The 16,150-nt window shown below is 33.0% G+C and overlaps 1 protein-coding gene across 2 annotated transcripts in view; it reads right to left on the bottom strand.

Annotated features, from left to right (window-relative positions):
- Positions 1–9,346: 9,346 nt before the first annotated feature.
- The window catches only part of LOC123705005, a 76,803-nt gene continuing 69,999 nt past the window's right edge, over positions 9,347–16,150 (bottom strand). For both annotated transcript variants that reach the window (XM_045653545.1, XM_045653544.1), the window contains 4 exons: positions 11,836–13,128; positions 11,455–11,620; positions 10,991–11,189; positions 9,347–10,683 (listed from right to left, as the gene is read on the bottom strand). In XM_045653545.1, coding sequence (XP_045509501.1) covers positions 10,566–10,683; positions 10,991–11,189; positions 11,455–11,620; positions 11,836–13,128 — 1,776 coding nt within the window. In that variant the 3' untranslated portion in view covers positions 9,347–10,565. The remainder of the gene's footprint in view (positions 10,684–10,990; positions 11,190–11,454; positions 11,621–11,835; positions 13,129–16,150) is intronic.

Genomic DNA, 16,150 nt, shown 5'->3' on the forward strand with positions numbered 1-16,150 from the left:
TTGGCAATAGGGCGGGCGGCAAGTTAGAGTTAGGAAAGCTTACTACTTAAATTTAGTCATAGTCTTAATATTTATTTATTTGGTTATTAAAGGGAAGAAATAAAACGAATTGCATGTCCGTGGAACCTATTTAATGCCGATTCCCATTTTTATAAAACAAAATGTTCTAACTTACATAATATTATGTATTACACAAAATGTGCATTAGATGCGTATGACGTAACCGCAATATAAATATATTAACAACAACGTCAATAAATAAACCGCTACACATAACATTGTTCAAACTAATTTGTGCTTTGGACAACACTTATAAACCAACAGGGATAGGGTAGGATCTATACAAACGATATTTCCCGCGCATTTTTCTAAAAAATATTCGATATGACATTTATTGCTTACGTTTGTCGCAAGATATTAGGTACTTTTAGTACTTCAAATGTTGGACGCTTACTCCTTTGAGGATTCTATATAATAAATTAATTAATGTAGGCCAATGTGTATTCAACATTTACGTAGGTGTTATTCAATCTTTAATTAAACATCGATAACAAAACAACAAGGATTTAATCCTTATTTAAGTGGAAAAATGAATTATTTTATTAGAAGTTATTTGAGTAGCTAGGTTATTTTTTTTTCAAATCATTATCTTCATTTTACATGTGATGATAATCCAATTATTTATATACACATTTGGATTCAGATTAAGTCTTTTATTAAAAAGTATCTACTCTCATTTCATATAGTTATAAATAATCTCGGATTAAGATATTTCTAATTTGTAAGTAATACTTACTTCTTTCGTTGTCATAGGTAAATATCAATCCACTTTTCCTTGTCATATAGTTTGTATGGTAAAAAAGATATACAAATATGAACGTGGATGTGAAAGGAAGTTAATGAATAGTCAATAAAACAGGTATTCAATAAGGAAGGTTGGAACGACAAATTACATTTATTATTTTATTAAACAATACAATTAGGCACTGTAACTACAAAGGATTAGATTTTTATGCAATTTCCACTATACGGATCAAACTACACATGAATTTAATAATGCAACTATGTACTAAATTTTCATTGATGCCGAAATTACAACTGTTATAATTTCTTCGTGAAAATCATCGTTTGTATAGATCCTTATTTAAATTTAATATGTCGACACGACTATACAACGTATTGTGAAATTAACTATAAAAAATATATTTGTATGAAACCCGGATGGTTGAAAATAAGAATAACTTAAGTGACATAATCCATATATAAAGATTAATTAATTACATTTAGTTAAAAATTGCTCCGTAACACAAAAAAACGTACAAAAATGTCTCTTACATACGTAAAATTATGTAACTAAACAATTACAAAAAAAAAGAAACTTTATGCAGATAGTCTCTAAGTAATACAAAGCGTAGTCGTGTCGACACTATCCTAAATAAATAAATAAATATTAAATATTAATAATAATATGTGCCATAGACATTTAAGATTCCACATACACAAAACAGCAAGTAACTAGAATTTATATGCAAATGTGTAACTTAGCGGAGTGGCAATTGTGTACAATCAAGATTACCTCAACATTAGAATCACGAGTAAATGTACATATGTAATGAAAATATAATTTATCCTACATATACCACATGGCCTTTCCTAATGATTAAAATGACAGTTCGCAACACAAACTTTCTATAAAGCTTTGCAATATGCTATTAGAACATCAATCCGTTTCACTGAATCTTCCAAACACTGCCAAAATCACTCGTTTATATCCTTCAAAAATGTTACGGCAACGACATTAGAGCAACACTTCAAACTGTTATATGTATAATGTTTTCTAGACAATTCTATGATAGAATATTAAAGACATATCCATACCGATGTTTTTAAAAAAACACATTTAGTGAGAGAACACGTGTCTCCTATGTTCTTGCTCAATACTAACTCCAATCAATACATTCCGGGTGTTTCCCTTGTGTTGCTCTAGGTTACATTCTCATACAATCTTATCCTTGCAGATATGTACTTGTAAAACTAGTCCTCTTGCCCTTAACATAAGTAATCACATCTGAACCGACTGTTTAACTACAAAGCCGGCTAACACCAATATCATAAAGTAGACATATAAGTATTTAGCATTATAAGATAAAATCGGCTTATGTTACAGTTGACATTCATATGTAACAAAATAATTTATCACCCGTCAACCTAACGCTTGTGCTTCACAAGCAATTACAACATTCCACCTCTCCGCTGTACCCTATAAAATCGTAGAAAATTATGCAAAAGTAACATTTTTTGCGAGTACGAGAAACAGCTCTGAAATCCTTAGTCACAGATAACTACGCTAGTTGCCAATCTCTATATATAATCTGTATTTTAGCTCTAGATAGTAAGCTGAAAGTTGTAAGACATTTTTGAGTACGGCGCTGCTAGGTAACGCTTTGCAGAAGATTGTATACAGAGATCGGCATAATAAAGAGATCGTTGTATAGCACGCCTCGTGCAATCAAGTGACTGTGTACACTAGCCTTAACGTTAACACGAAACCTTATGTATCACTAATTCTTTTTGCATAATTGTATGCATCACAAGGGACACGATGTCCCACGGTAGCTATGACACTTAACACATTGAGGTTTTATATTCACGCCGTAAAGATGTAAGTGTAGAGATTCATAGTGCCAAAATAATCACCATTCGTGTTTAGTGCTCTTAAATACATGAGTCATTGTCTAATGTTTTAAAAGTGATTTGCCAAACCTGTAATTTTGCATACACTTAATTAAATGGCGTGTTTTCAAAACGAAACATTACTTTTACAGAGTGGTTTCAATAATTGTTACTTAAATACTGTGTCTTGTGTCCGAAATGTTAAGAAAATCGACGTGAATCTAGAACCCTTGGTATCACAACAAGAACAAAACATGATTATACCGTGCGCGTACAAAGGTTGCATTAATACATAAAACTATTCAGTCACTGTGCATAGCATCGCACATTACCCTTATACTCCTACTACACCAACGTATATGTTACTAAAATTCAAAGTACCTACAACATGCGATACCCTACGCGGTACGCCATCTATGAGGTAAACGCCTAAAAGCACTAAGCTAACTTTAACGACGGCTTCAAAATCTCTTAAAAATCTATTTTCTAGTGTGTAAATAAAAAAGGACCGATGCTATCTTCGTTGTCGATGAGTTATGATTATATTTTAGAGGATCAGACAGGTAGATATGCCTGATAATACAGGAAAGGCAAGAGCTGTCGTACACTACTTAATAGAAATAATAAAGCGCATCGACAAATATTCATTGTTGATGACTTTAGAATGAGCGCGTAAATAATTTAAATGAATTGGTAATTCATTGAAGTGTTTAGAAAGTGTTGCTGTAAATGACAAGTTACCTGTAGCACAGTAGATACTAGCCTTTAGTACCTACCCCAAATGTACATTTTAATGTTAACCTATATCCCTAATAGGATTCTTTTTTAATTTTGTTATATTTTATGATCATAATATTCAAGTTCTTATTTTGAATATGCAGTGGTAATTTAATATTTTTTAAATTATTATTGGTATTAATATCACAAAACAGTGATATCCTGCGTCAGTTTTATAAAAAAAAAGATATTTATATGAACACTTGTTAACTATTAATAATGTCTTAACAGTTTTTTTTGTTAATAATTTCAAAAAAGTTTTTTAAATGTAAGATTAATTAAGGAACACATTAAAGATATGACGAAATATAATTATTGCTTATTTTTTCGTAAAAATTTGTAAAAAAGAAGAAAATCGAAACGTTTTGTATTCGTATCGTAAAACTTCTTTACCTACTTATTGTGTTTATGTTGATTCCAATTTTTAGAACACATTGGCATTTAAAAGATAATAATTATGATATGATTGATCAAAGAAACCTTCACAACCGATAACTTATTCGACTTCAATGTCGTTTTATCGAACACAATTTGATAAAGCATTTATTTATTTATATTTTTTGTTTATTAAATTTTAAATTAACTCTGGATACCCACAGCACTTGAACCTTCAGCAGTTCAACAACAAGTTGGCAGTAAAAACTAAATTTAACTGCAACTAGAAAAAAATCATTAAATCTAAATGATAGGGAAATAGCAAATAACTAATCACTTTTGTAGTTTAAATTATGGAGATAAACTTGGTACCTATATTTAATTTTATCAGATGCGATGCCTTATTTATATGTGTTGGTGATGTTAATTAATTAAATGTATTCTTAAGAGATCCATATTTAAACACTATGGGCACTAAGGTTCTTGGAGTAAAATACGACCAAGTTATAATGTTACTCAGGAAAAACTCTACCTATGTTAAAAAGTCATATGCGTTAACTGGTCGTATAATCCTCTGACCTAAAGAAAGTTGTAGTATTTTGAAGTTTGTGTCAGAGGTGTTCTTTATCTACTATTTCTATCAAACCTTGGCTATTTCTACCAAAGCTATGTGTAGCTATTTGAAGGGCCAACATCAACTTTTAAAAAGCCCTTAGCCCTATATATATGTGATTGTTAATAAAGAAGTTATCAAATCGGTGTAGCACAGTATGCGTCAGGTTAACCGATCCTACAGAAGCAATAAGCATACAAAATATATACTTTGCTTACCCTATTGTCTCTACTTCACACTACTCTATACTATTTCATTTTCTCTAACATTTAATATTGCCGATTTGATAGACATCAATTTAAAAAAATGTGGTACTATAAAATGTTTGAAACTGGTATCTTGACAAGCCTACAAGTTGGCTATGTTCCTATTTATGTAGCTAACGACCTATACTTTACCAAAACCTTCTCCGCGCCGGTATAATCAGTTACTTAATATTATGTTTGACCACAGCCACTAAACATTTATCATTTTGTTACACGTAATACATTTTCGTGAGCGATATAATTAAAACAACAGCCATTGAATTCGAAAAATACTTATTTGGGAACAAAATCCACTGTTAATAATGTGACGAGCGATTTGCACTTTATTTCTGTGCAGCAGAGTCGATTTTGTATTGGCACGGTATTTTTTAACTGGATTGACCGAATAGTGAGGAAAGTTTTTGTAAATGTATCATCTTCTGATATGCGTGGGCTAATTTACAAAGGTATGAGGTGAACCTTAAATTACGATTCTGTACAAAAGTCCACATTGCTTTTATCAAGAACTATGGATAATGATGTGTATTGTATTTTGATAAAAATCACAGACTAAAAATTTACTATCAAAACACTTCAGTTTGTTACAAGTTTGTTATTTAATGTTATGAACCGGAATAACTGTATCTTTGAGGAACCAGGAAAGGTGTGATTCTTCCAATAATTGTTCTCTCTACCTACCAATTTTCTCTTTTCATCAAAGTGCGATTCAAAAAGTGGCAATTGGGTACTTTTTTTGCGATTCCGTATTCAGATAGTATCTTCCTTTAAATATCGCCCTTTATAACGCGAGTGGATATTATTCCCATAAAAAAATGAAGTTTTTCTATTCTAAGCCTTAACAATATGGCTGACACGCTCGGCCCCCGCCAATGCCTCTGCTATATATACAAGTGTACTTAACAAGGCCGTTTGATATCAATTATAAGTTAGCTAAAAATTTGTACTCAGACAAGTGCGCATCACAAACCGGGCGAAAAACCACTCAATTCCTGTTTTGGTGGCGAAATTATTTACAATCGTTGTAACTACCGCGGTTCGTTTAAATTATTTGGTTCTTATACTAGATGACTCCGTCGATAATCGAACTTTGAACTCTTAATAGATTCAAATTGGACATATAAGCTTATATGCCATTCATGATCGAATCAATTAATATGTAAAGTATGAAAATTGCTTTTAGAAACTGCATCAGAAAAAGAGAAAATTCGATTTTCAACTTTATAGTCACCGTAATACAACACATTTAAAAAAAAGAAGACACAACATCGATTTTTGCCCTTAACATTATTTGATATGTTTGCAATACAACATACCACTTGACACATTATCGTGACGACATGTCGTCTGCGATATCGTGGACGACACAAGTAATTAATAACACCAAATACTGATTCAAGTACATACAAAATACTTTCGTTCAAGGGTCGATAATACTACATGACTGAAAACGAAAAATTAAATGTATTTTTTATGAATCATATCTCAATCATAATAATAAATAAATAAATAATTAAATACCAAATCCATATAAAACTTTAATATCAACAGTCACGTAGTACATATTGATCCTTCCAACTTCCCATACAAGCAACGTCATACTTCATTATAAATATAAAGTTAGACTCCATACATATTAACGCAGTACATGATATGAAACAATTTAATAAAAATTTAATCAACTGAGAGTTGCCAATAGAAGTTCTAACTTAAAGAGCTAGCGCGCAAGAGCAACTTTTGTCTCCGCAACTATTTTGTCTCTCCCATCAACTCTATGGGCTAGTAAAGTGCGCGCACGTAGCGACGCAACTTCCCATAGAGTTGATGGGAGAGACAAAATAGTTGCGGAGACAAAAGTTGCTCTTGCGCGCTAGCTCTTAGATAGCCTAAGTATGACGTGGTCTCCGTAATTGTCACATATAAAAAACGAATAATATTCGAGGTATTATAGAAACAGAGGAGTCTTAAAGCAGTATTGATTCCAGTGTGGATAAAGGAAAGAGCTATATAGGTTGTCTAGCGCCATCACGTTCGCACACTGGAAACAATGCTTTAGTATATCATTGTCACCCCCTGGAGGGAAAACACAGGTGTTTATAATTAGAAAGTGACGTTTTTAAAGAGAGTGTACTTTGTCTCATTTTAATTAAAAAATTGCGAATTAATGATTGACGTAGAGTGCAGTGGGGAAATTTCGGATGTGGGTAATTTCGGAAAGTAAAGTATTTTGAAGATATTATATGAAAATATACAGGTTTGATAGTAAAAGCATTAAATTTAATCATTACTTAGGTATTAATTTCACATTATTGTTCCCACTCCTTTGTAATTACCCCAATATACCCTACGATATTCCGTCTCTTTCTACCTAAAGCTTGGTAATATCTCTTCTCCTTTTCAATACCTCTATGAATAACATCGCCAAAATAAACAAACTGGTCCTGAATTTCAACAGCTCAATTTCGCAACCAATTACACAACGATCGTTAAACTTGAGATTTATCAAACACGTTGTACTTTCGTCAGTTTATAACTAAATGACGTATGAATATGATGAAGGTGCAAAAGGTTATAGGGGCAAAATGTGTATGTAGAATTGAAATACCCGAACAAGCGTAAGCGAGATAGCGAGGGATCGGCGTCTATTGTACAAGCGAGATAGCACGCGGTTAAGCAGTTACTTCTTTCAAATGACGTTTTGAGTGTGTTCACATACACATAGAACCCCGAAGCTTTCACCCACACTAGTCTAACGCAAAATTCATTCCATAATTGCGTTAATCACAACAAATTTGTACTCAAACTGGATGAATTTCACAGTTAGACAGAATGACCCTACTGTATTAGTTATGAATACTAAGAGCACTTTATTACGTTTGAAAACATTAACTTAGAAGCGCAATGAAGCACTCGAATGGTTTGATGAAGCGAAATCAATTAAATTTTGAGGGTCGAGACGATTGTTTTTTTTTTGTCACTTTTTTTTTCTTTTGAAACATACATAAAAGTAACTTCACAAACTGGACGCTTAACGTTTTATGTTCGTAGGTGAAATAATCTTACCTAATACAGGTGATTTGAGTAACTTTGAATTTTTGTTTATTCAAACTCAAACTCAAACATTTTAAGAAAGCAAATCATAACTTATTAACTTTGTTTGACTATCTTGTTTTCAAATTATTGGTATAATTTGTAAATATAAACGTAAAAGTAATCAGCGACAAAAAGAAACCATTTTTTCAGCCAAAGACAGGCGTATTCAAAATTACCAAAAAATCTTGATAAAATTGAATCCGACAAAAGAACAATTACTTAAAATTAAAACACCAATACTTTTTGAAACAGTTAGGTAACTAAAAATGTACCAATACGCCAATAAAATATTTAAAATGTTATTCAAAGTTACCCAAAATTAATTTATAGGGATTAATACATAGACATCATTTAAATTCTATCACCGATGTGTACACACGTTTTTAAGTGCTTTGCTCATTTCTTCATCTAAGCATTTAATTATTTACTCCACTATTTATTTAAGAAATAGTTGAATTAATACTGAAGACACTTGAACGAGATAAAGAATACAATCTATTTGATTCCAGAACGTTCTACGTAATTCCGACCTCCAAATATACAATCAATTTTTATTTCATCGTTTCTCTTCCGAATTTCAAATTTGTTCTAGAACGCCACGTTCCAAACATAGAACATTCCAGAATAATTGCATTTTTCACTCCGTTTCGCGGTGTTAGAAATTAAATGAATCACTAAAATAATTCTCAATGGACAATGAATAAAGACGATGGGATGGCAACATCGTATGTCGTAATTCAGAGACGTTTACATTTTTTGTTCCTTTAAAGTATACATACTTAACTTATATACACTACGTTACTTGATTATTACATATTATGTACATTAAATTACATTTTAATTCATACGATAGACTTAGTGTCATATTAATGGCAACACTATATGTTACCGTGAATTTCTAAACCGAGAATATCATTAAAATTGACTGTATTTGTATCAAGGGGCCATGTTTGGGCATGTCCAATTTATTTGATGGGAGGATTGATCAAGCCAATTGTGTGTGTGTGTGTGTGTGTAAGAACATGTCACAAATCTTGTATGGAGCTTTTATAAGTATGATGTGTGTTTTTAATATTAACATGTCTACTCGCATGATGTTAATAATAATATATTTGATGTGCAAAGTCCTTTAGTTATATATTAGTTGATTTGTTCTAGCCTCATGCTATCCTTGTCTTTTCCAGAAGGAGAGATAAGGATATCTTCATTTATTAGTCTCATCCAATTTAGGCTTTAACAGCCAAATTTAGAAAATCCGATGTTCAAATTATTTGATTACGTAATTATTATCATGTAGGTCTTATTATCTTCTTTGATTTCTTATATGTGTAAAATGCGTGTAATGCCTGTGGCATTTTAAACTTTATGGAGAGCAAAATAGGGCACATTATGAAAATGCGATTTTGCTCTTATTATGGCATCTAGAATCTGAGGTATGTCCAGTATTTTTAAAATATGCGTCAACGTCAAAAGGAATGTTAGTAAAAATATGGCCGTCCGAATAAAGTCGACCACAGTATAACAGAATGTTAAATAAAAAAAAAAATCATAATAAAAAATAAGAAAAACAATAATTTATTATTAATTTACAATATTTTCATCTTTGGTGAAATAGACGTATGTGCGTCGTAAATATACAATAAAATCATAAATAATAATAATTAATAATCATTATCAATACTAATTAATAAAATGTACATTTGCTAATTTACAAAAAAATAATAATAACTAAAATAAACGCAAAGCAACAAATAATTAACTAAGATATAGGCAAATAAAAACATTTACTACTTAAGTAGTACAAATCACATTATAGTTTAATAAGAAATATTATGCGAAACATTATTATGCGACAGTTAAAAAAAATCAACGTATATTTATTTTACTAAATAATAATTATTTAATAATAAGGAAATTCATCATTGACTGGATAAAATAAATCATTTATTAATCCCAAAAGAAATAAAATTATAATTAATCCCATGTTACGTATACAATAATCACAAAATTGCCAAGCAAAACAACAATAGGTATACATAGAATTAAATAAATATACAAAATAAGGAAAAGCGCAAAACAAACGTCAGGATTTCATTTTAATTAAATTTTAAGTGTCATAAAAAATTGAGGATAACAATTTCATGAATCAGTATTAAAACAAATGCCAATTAAATTAATTCAAAAAAATAAAAAAATAAATCAATAATTTCCTGACGCTCAAAAACCAAAGACTTACATAATAATACTGTTCAGTACCACAGCCTGAATGTATAAAGACAAAAATATTGCTTTCCACGAAATTTAAACGAGTCAAATAAAAAAAAAAAAAAACGTTTCGCATATATTCAGTCATGTTCATGTATTTCAATTTAGTCACATTAAATCATTCTATATAGAATTCGACTTGTAAATTCCAAATCATTCCATGTAAAATTCGTCTGTAAATTATAGATCATTCCAAACAGAATTCTGTAAATTCCAAATAATTCCATACAGTATAATCTGTAAATTCCAAATCATTCCATATATAATAATCTTATAAATTCACAATCATTCCATATAGAATAATCTTATAAATTCACAATCATTTCATATAGAATTGGTCGTAAATTCCAAATCATCTCCATCGTTTCCTTACATCTTAAAACTATCTAACGTACGCTAAGCCGAGTTCGTACACTACACTCGCACTAAACACTATCACATGGGCTAGTCTACGTGTTGCATGGACGTATACTGTGCGGTTGCACGTTCAGCTGGTGCAACATAACCTATAAGTCCGCTATGAGCTCCGAATAGTAATGGGTCGCGTTCAGGTAGTCGAGCAGACGGCGGGGCAGGGGCAGGCTGCTGACGAGATCACGGCGCACTTGCTTCAAGATCACGAATCTGGAATGTATGGAGAGTAAAGATGAAATTTTGTCACTAAAGATTGTAAAAGTGATATGTTCCCTTGAACATATTATACAAAATTATTCGGTATATTTTTTTATTAATTAATAGAAAGAGCAATGCGGGAAGGAATAATGTACCATAGTATGACTAAAGTCAGAACGCAATAAAATACTGATGGAAAAAATATTTTAAAAAGGATTTTTCTATCCGCGATCTGCCCGAACACCGGCCCGAGAAAATACAAGTTGTATCCACTGCTAGAAGCATCCACTTCTAGAACAATCTAGAAGTTACTACGCACCTGCACATGTGCTGCAGGCTCTGCACGCGCTTAAAGCGCGAAACCGGGTACAGCAGCTGCACTCGCACCGGGCCCAGCACTGGACGAAGGTTCAGGAAGAACAAGTAGCGGCCGCTTCTGGAAGTTTCCACCGCGTTCTCGATGAATTCGACTATGGTCTGCGCTTTGAACATTGTGCACCCGCCGAACGAGAAGTTACCTGCAATTGTATGTGGTTAGTGGGTTTGATATAAATCTATAGAAAATATTTACTCGTCTATTAATACAAATGGGTATTGAAGACAAATTGTTTTTAAGAACTAATTGATAAATGTATACCAATATTGCATGAATACATTAGAATCTGCATCAATTAACAAATTCTATAAAATCTTAAATATTTGCCCCTACTCTTTTCTGATACAATTTTGTACAAGTAGCATTTTAGTAAAATTCCTGAATTCCGAATTCCATACTAAACTTACCCTGATCATGTTCTATCCTGACATGTCGCAGCCCGTTGAGCTTGAACGTGAGCGTGAAGATGTAGTGATCGTCGCTGCTATCGCGAACTATGAACGAACCGTCCGGCTCGTTGGAGAGGATCTTCTCCGCTGCTTCCACTGATATCGGACCCCAGTACCATCCATACTGGAAAGTAGTAACGTTTCAATTATTGATTGTTTTAGGGAATAGTAAATATCAATTCGGAAGCGGAATTTAACCTGCGAAATTTCGGTAATTTCTTGTAAAATTTGTAACACTAATTTTTTTTGCTGTAAGAGGAATTTCAGTTATTTGACCAAGCCGAATAAGTTAATCGATATGTTACATAAGTAACTATAATACTAACAAATATCACTTACATCTTTGACTTTCTGGATTGAGGTTGCGAAGTCCATCACAGTCTCGTCGTCATTAGCGGATCGCCTCGAGTTGGACTGGTGAGGCGACTGCGGCAGCGGAGGCAGAGCTCGCCGAACGGCCGGCGGAGGGGAGTCGCGCCCTATCTTCTCCACGCTATCGCCGTCGCTAGACCGTCTCCACCGGAACAAGTTGCAAAAACTCTGCTTCAAATTCATTGAAAGCAACCTCACGGGTGATATCTTCACTTTACTACCCTGATTACCTTTCTTCTTCGCACTTTCGAGCTCCATAATGGTACAATCTTTAGACGCGTTCTCTTTATGCTTCTTGTTCTTCACATTCATGTCCGCTGTATTCTTGTTCGTCTTTTTGTGATTGTTATTCGTTTCAACAGTCCTCGGTTCGTGACTCTCTTTAAGAAACACAGCGGTGGGGGCCTCTTTTTGGCCCTGACGGGCGTGAACGGTGACGGTTGTCAGAATATTATTGTTCTTTTTATTTATCGTGTTTCGGCATTCAGAGTCACTCGAGCTGGAATACAGCGTATGTAAATATTTTCTCATTTCACGTAGAGTTAAATGTACTGACTCCGAGTCAGATTCCGCCGGGACCTTTTTCTTGCAAGAGGAACCCGGCAAGGAGTGCCTTTTGGTTTTAGTATCCGTGTCTCGTTTGTGTCTCATTTGATTTGCCTTGTAGGCCCTTTCAAGAATAGCATTATTTGTGGCCAGAGTTATTGTATGTGTTTTGCTCCGTCGTTTGGTTGTTCTTTGTGGTCGTTTTACTTTACTCTTCATATTACCTTCTTCAGGCCTAATCATATCGATGGGTACCGCGTAGATATCGCTATCGAAGGGCACGTTGTACACGTCAGTGATATCCGATGTTTTCGCGGACAGAGCGTCGTGAGATATCGCTTGAGTAATGAAACTCGAATCGTCGGCTTGAAACTGCGTAACGAGAGAGTTATGACTGCTCGAAAGACGCGAGGAAAGGGAATTCCTGGATGAAGGTCGTGTAGCTCGACAAGGACTGAGATGTAACAGTCTAGGGCTAGCGAATCGGTGGTTTAAGCACTGCCTCCTGTCGTAAAGAACTTCAGGTTTCAATTTCCTGGGATATATAGGGGACACGTGACCGGGGGCGACTGGTATATTTAAGCTCGTTGAGTTTGATTTAATTATATTATCACTGGTACATATAACAGATGGAGGCACGCACACAGCCAAACGTTCCTTATGTGTCCCAACAAACGTAGGAGTACATTCTACGCTTGTTGGGACCGGGTTATCCTGAAAGAGGAAAAAAACGATCGTTAAATATAATTATGAAGATGATGCACACAAGCGATTACTAATAAAATGAGTCAACAATTAACCGGATTAAGATGACCTTGTGGCACGCGGGATGTATAATAAATATGTTGTGAAAACAGCACTTGGGTTAACAAAAATACATTGTTTTAAAAATATGTTAGACACAATGCACATGTTATTGAGTCACGAGTGTGCGCTATTGGTTTTTGAAAACAAAAGTTATATTTGTAAAAACATTTTAATATTTGACTGTAGAATTCTAAAATGTATCGGTGAAATTCTAATATAAGGAATACGTAGATAAAGTATTCACCGGAGATTATCGAATCTCCGGCGAAAAGTTTGTGCGAATCAAATACGGTATATTTTTATACATTCCTTAATCTGATTTCCAACTATAAAATACACTCGCAAAAGCGAAGTGAACGAAGCTTAACAGAAAAGGTTTTTAATGTCTTGTTGTGTAGACTGGAATATAAACATTGCATAGGTACATTTTTAACATTTACGACATTACGAGGTTTGCATCATAAATAAGTAATAACTAATAGGTATGCTAATACTACAAAAAATACTCAAATATGTAACACACACACACAGTGTACACAGTTCGTTTTCTGAAGCTCAATTATCCACCTACACATTGTACATGTTAAAGTAAAAATTAAAGCATGTTTCTCGTACACTAAATAGAGCTGAAATATTATCATAAAATGCTGGTTGAAAAATAATGTAGCAAAACGTTATACTAGCTCCCGGCTAGATTTCTTCCCACTTAACGATTTTATGGTAAAAACGAACACGAAAGATGAGCTGAGGTTAATACAGCAGAAAATGTAACATCCGCATTAGCAACAATGTTAGTTGGAAATAAAATGCAAAAGCTTTTTTAAAATCTAAACAGCAAATTGAAATTTAATATCACGAACAGATAATACCCATTATTAAAGCGAGATTCATAGAAAATACACTGAATAAATTTTAATATTTATTTTGAATATCTGTTACGTATGCAGACAATGACAACGGTTATTTGTAAACAAAATTATGTTAAACATTGATTGTCATGTGTAAGTAGGTATGTTAATTATTGCGATTGATTGTCATATTTTGTAATGTTATAATAAACATCCGTCTACAATAACAGCGAGAAAAATGGAATTGAAACAAAATTTATAAACCAACACTTAAATAAAAATAATTCATATTGGCTTTGATTTCGAACACTACATAAATTATAGAAAAGAAAATATAATTCGTGTGTGTTAAAACAAATGTTTTATTTTCCTTCTATGTGCTTTATAAAATATTTATATTTAAATCGGCAACAATCTTACTTATATCGGTCACCACTCAGCGCGTCTAAAAATAAATATCGATAACATGAATACTTTAGTATCCCGTCTATACAAGTTTATAAGAATCATGCCCTAGTTACAAATATAGTTTTTGTTGCAGACATAATTTTGTTTTTCTTTGGTTATAAGTAATGTATTTGTACCTTAATCATGTGCGTAGTGAGCCCTGTTTTTTGAAGTCTATTTTGTTTTAAGCAAGTCCTAGCCGTGCGGTATATCGAAGTACTTAGTTATTTCTTATTATACACTAGTTTCCGTCAGCGTAGTCCGCGTAGTCAAAGGAAAACCCGCAGTTCCTGTTCCCGTGGGATTTCCGAGATAAAACCTATCCCCTGTGTATGTATGTCCTTCCTCAGGTTGCAAGCTATCTCTGTGCGAAATTTCAATTTGAAGTTAATCCATGCAGCACTTTTTGAGAATAGCTCCGATACACAGAAAGAAAAACAGACAATATTTCTAAAAACTATATATTTTTGGCTTCCATATCGATTGTAAAGCACGCCTCAAGTAGGTATTCTTTTAAAATAATATTCAATGTACAGATTGACTTTCTTACGATTTTATTATTTATGTAACTAGCTTTCCGATCGCGGCTTCGCCGGCTTTGTCTAAACCCTGATAAATTACACACAAAAACCTTCGTCGAGCATCACTCTATTAAACTCTATTAAAAACTACTGCATCAAAATCCGTTGCGTTGTTTTAAAGATTTAAACATACAATGGGACATAAAATGGTACGGCGATAGGACCCAAAACCTTTTAACAATTTTGTTACTTTTAATATTATTCATTTTCTCTACATGAATGATAGAAAATGAATAATATTAAAAGTAACAAAATTGTTAAAAGGTTTTGGGTCCTATCGCCGTACCATTTTATGGACCACATAACGTTGTCTGTGGATGTTCATGAATTCCCTATATCATTCACAAGCACTAACAAGGGTTATTTGTATTAATTACGTTTATCAAACACTTTATCTTTTTCTTTTTTTTTATTATATTAATATATTTAGTTCACTTTTAACATCAAGCGCAATACACACATGCGCCGGCGCGTGTTGCCCGCAGACATGTTGGCGGCTTGGGTACGCCTGCGCTCAGTTGCCCGGCGACGCTCGACCTGTAGTTGACTGTCAAATAAATTTCTCATCTCAAGCCGTCGACATGCCACCGACCAAATTTTCCGGCTTATAATAAGTGCAGCCGCAAACAAAAACTTGGCCCGGCCGGCGGGCTCAATATATATTGCGCTTTAGATATCCATACATTTCATCCAAATTTCAAATATTTACATTATTTAAATCAAATTAATCCTCATATACTTATGTGAAAATATATTAACGGTACTTCAAATAATAATTATTAATTAGTTTGTGGATTTAGTGCGGATATTAATTTGATTACTGAATTTAACTCTATGTGCTTATAATACATTACAACCACATAATAATACAAAGTCAAATAATGTAGTATCCATTTAGTTACTATTACTAATGCTTTTAAAAACATTAAAACGTCATCGTTTTAAAAACATAATATTTTTTTATGTAAGAGGAGGCAAAAGAATAGACGCGTCAGTTAATCAATCCTCCAATTACTTCCTTTCTCTACCTTTAACTTTTTACAACATACGAAT

The sequence above is a fragment of the Colias croceus genome, chromosome Z (genome assembly GCF_905220415.1).
Source record: "Colias croceus chromosome Z, ilColCroc2.1".
NCBI lineage: Eukaryota > Metazoa > Arthropoda > Insecta > Lepidoptera > Pieridae > Colias > Colias croceus.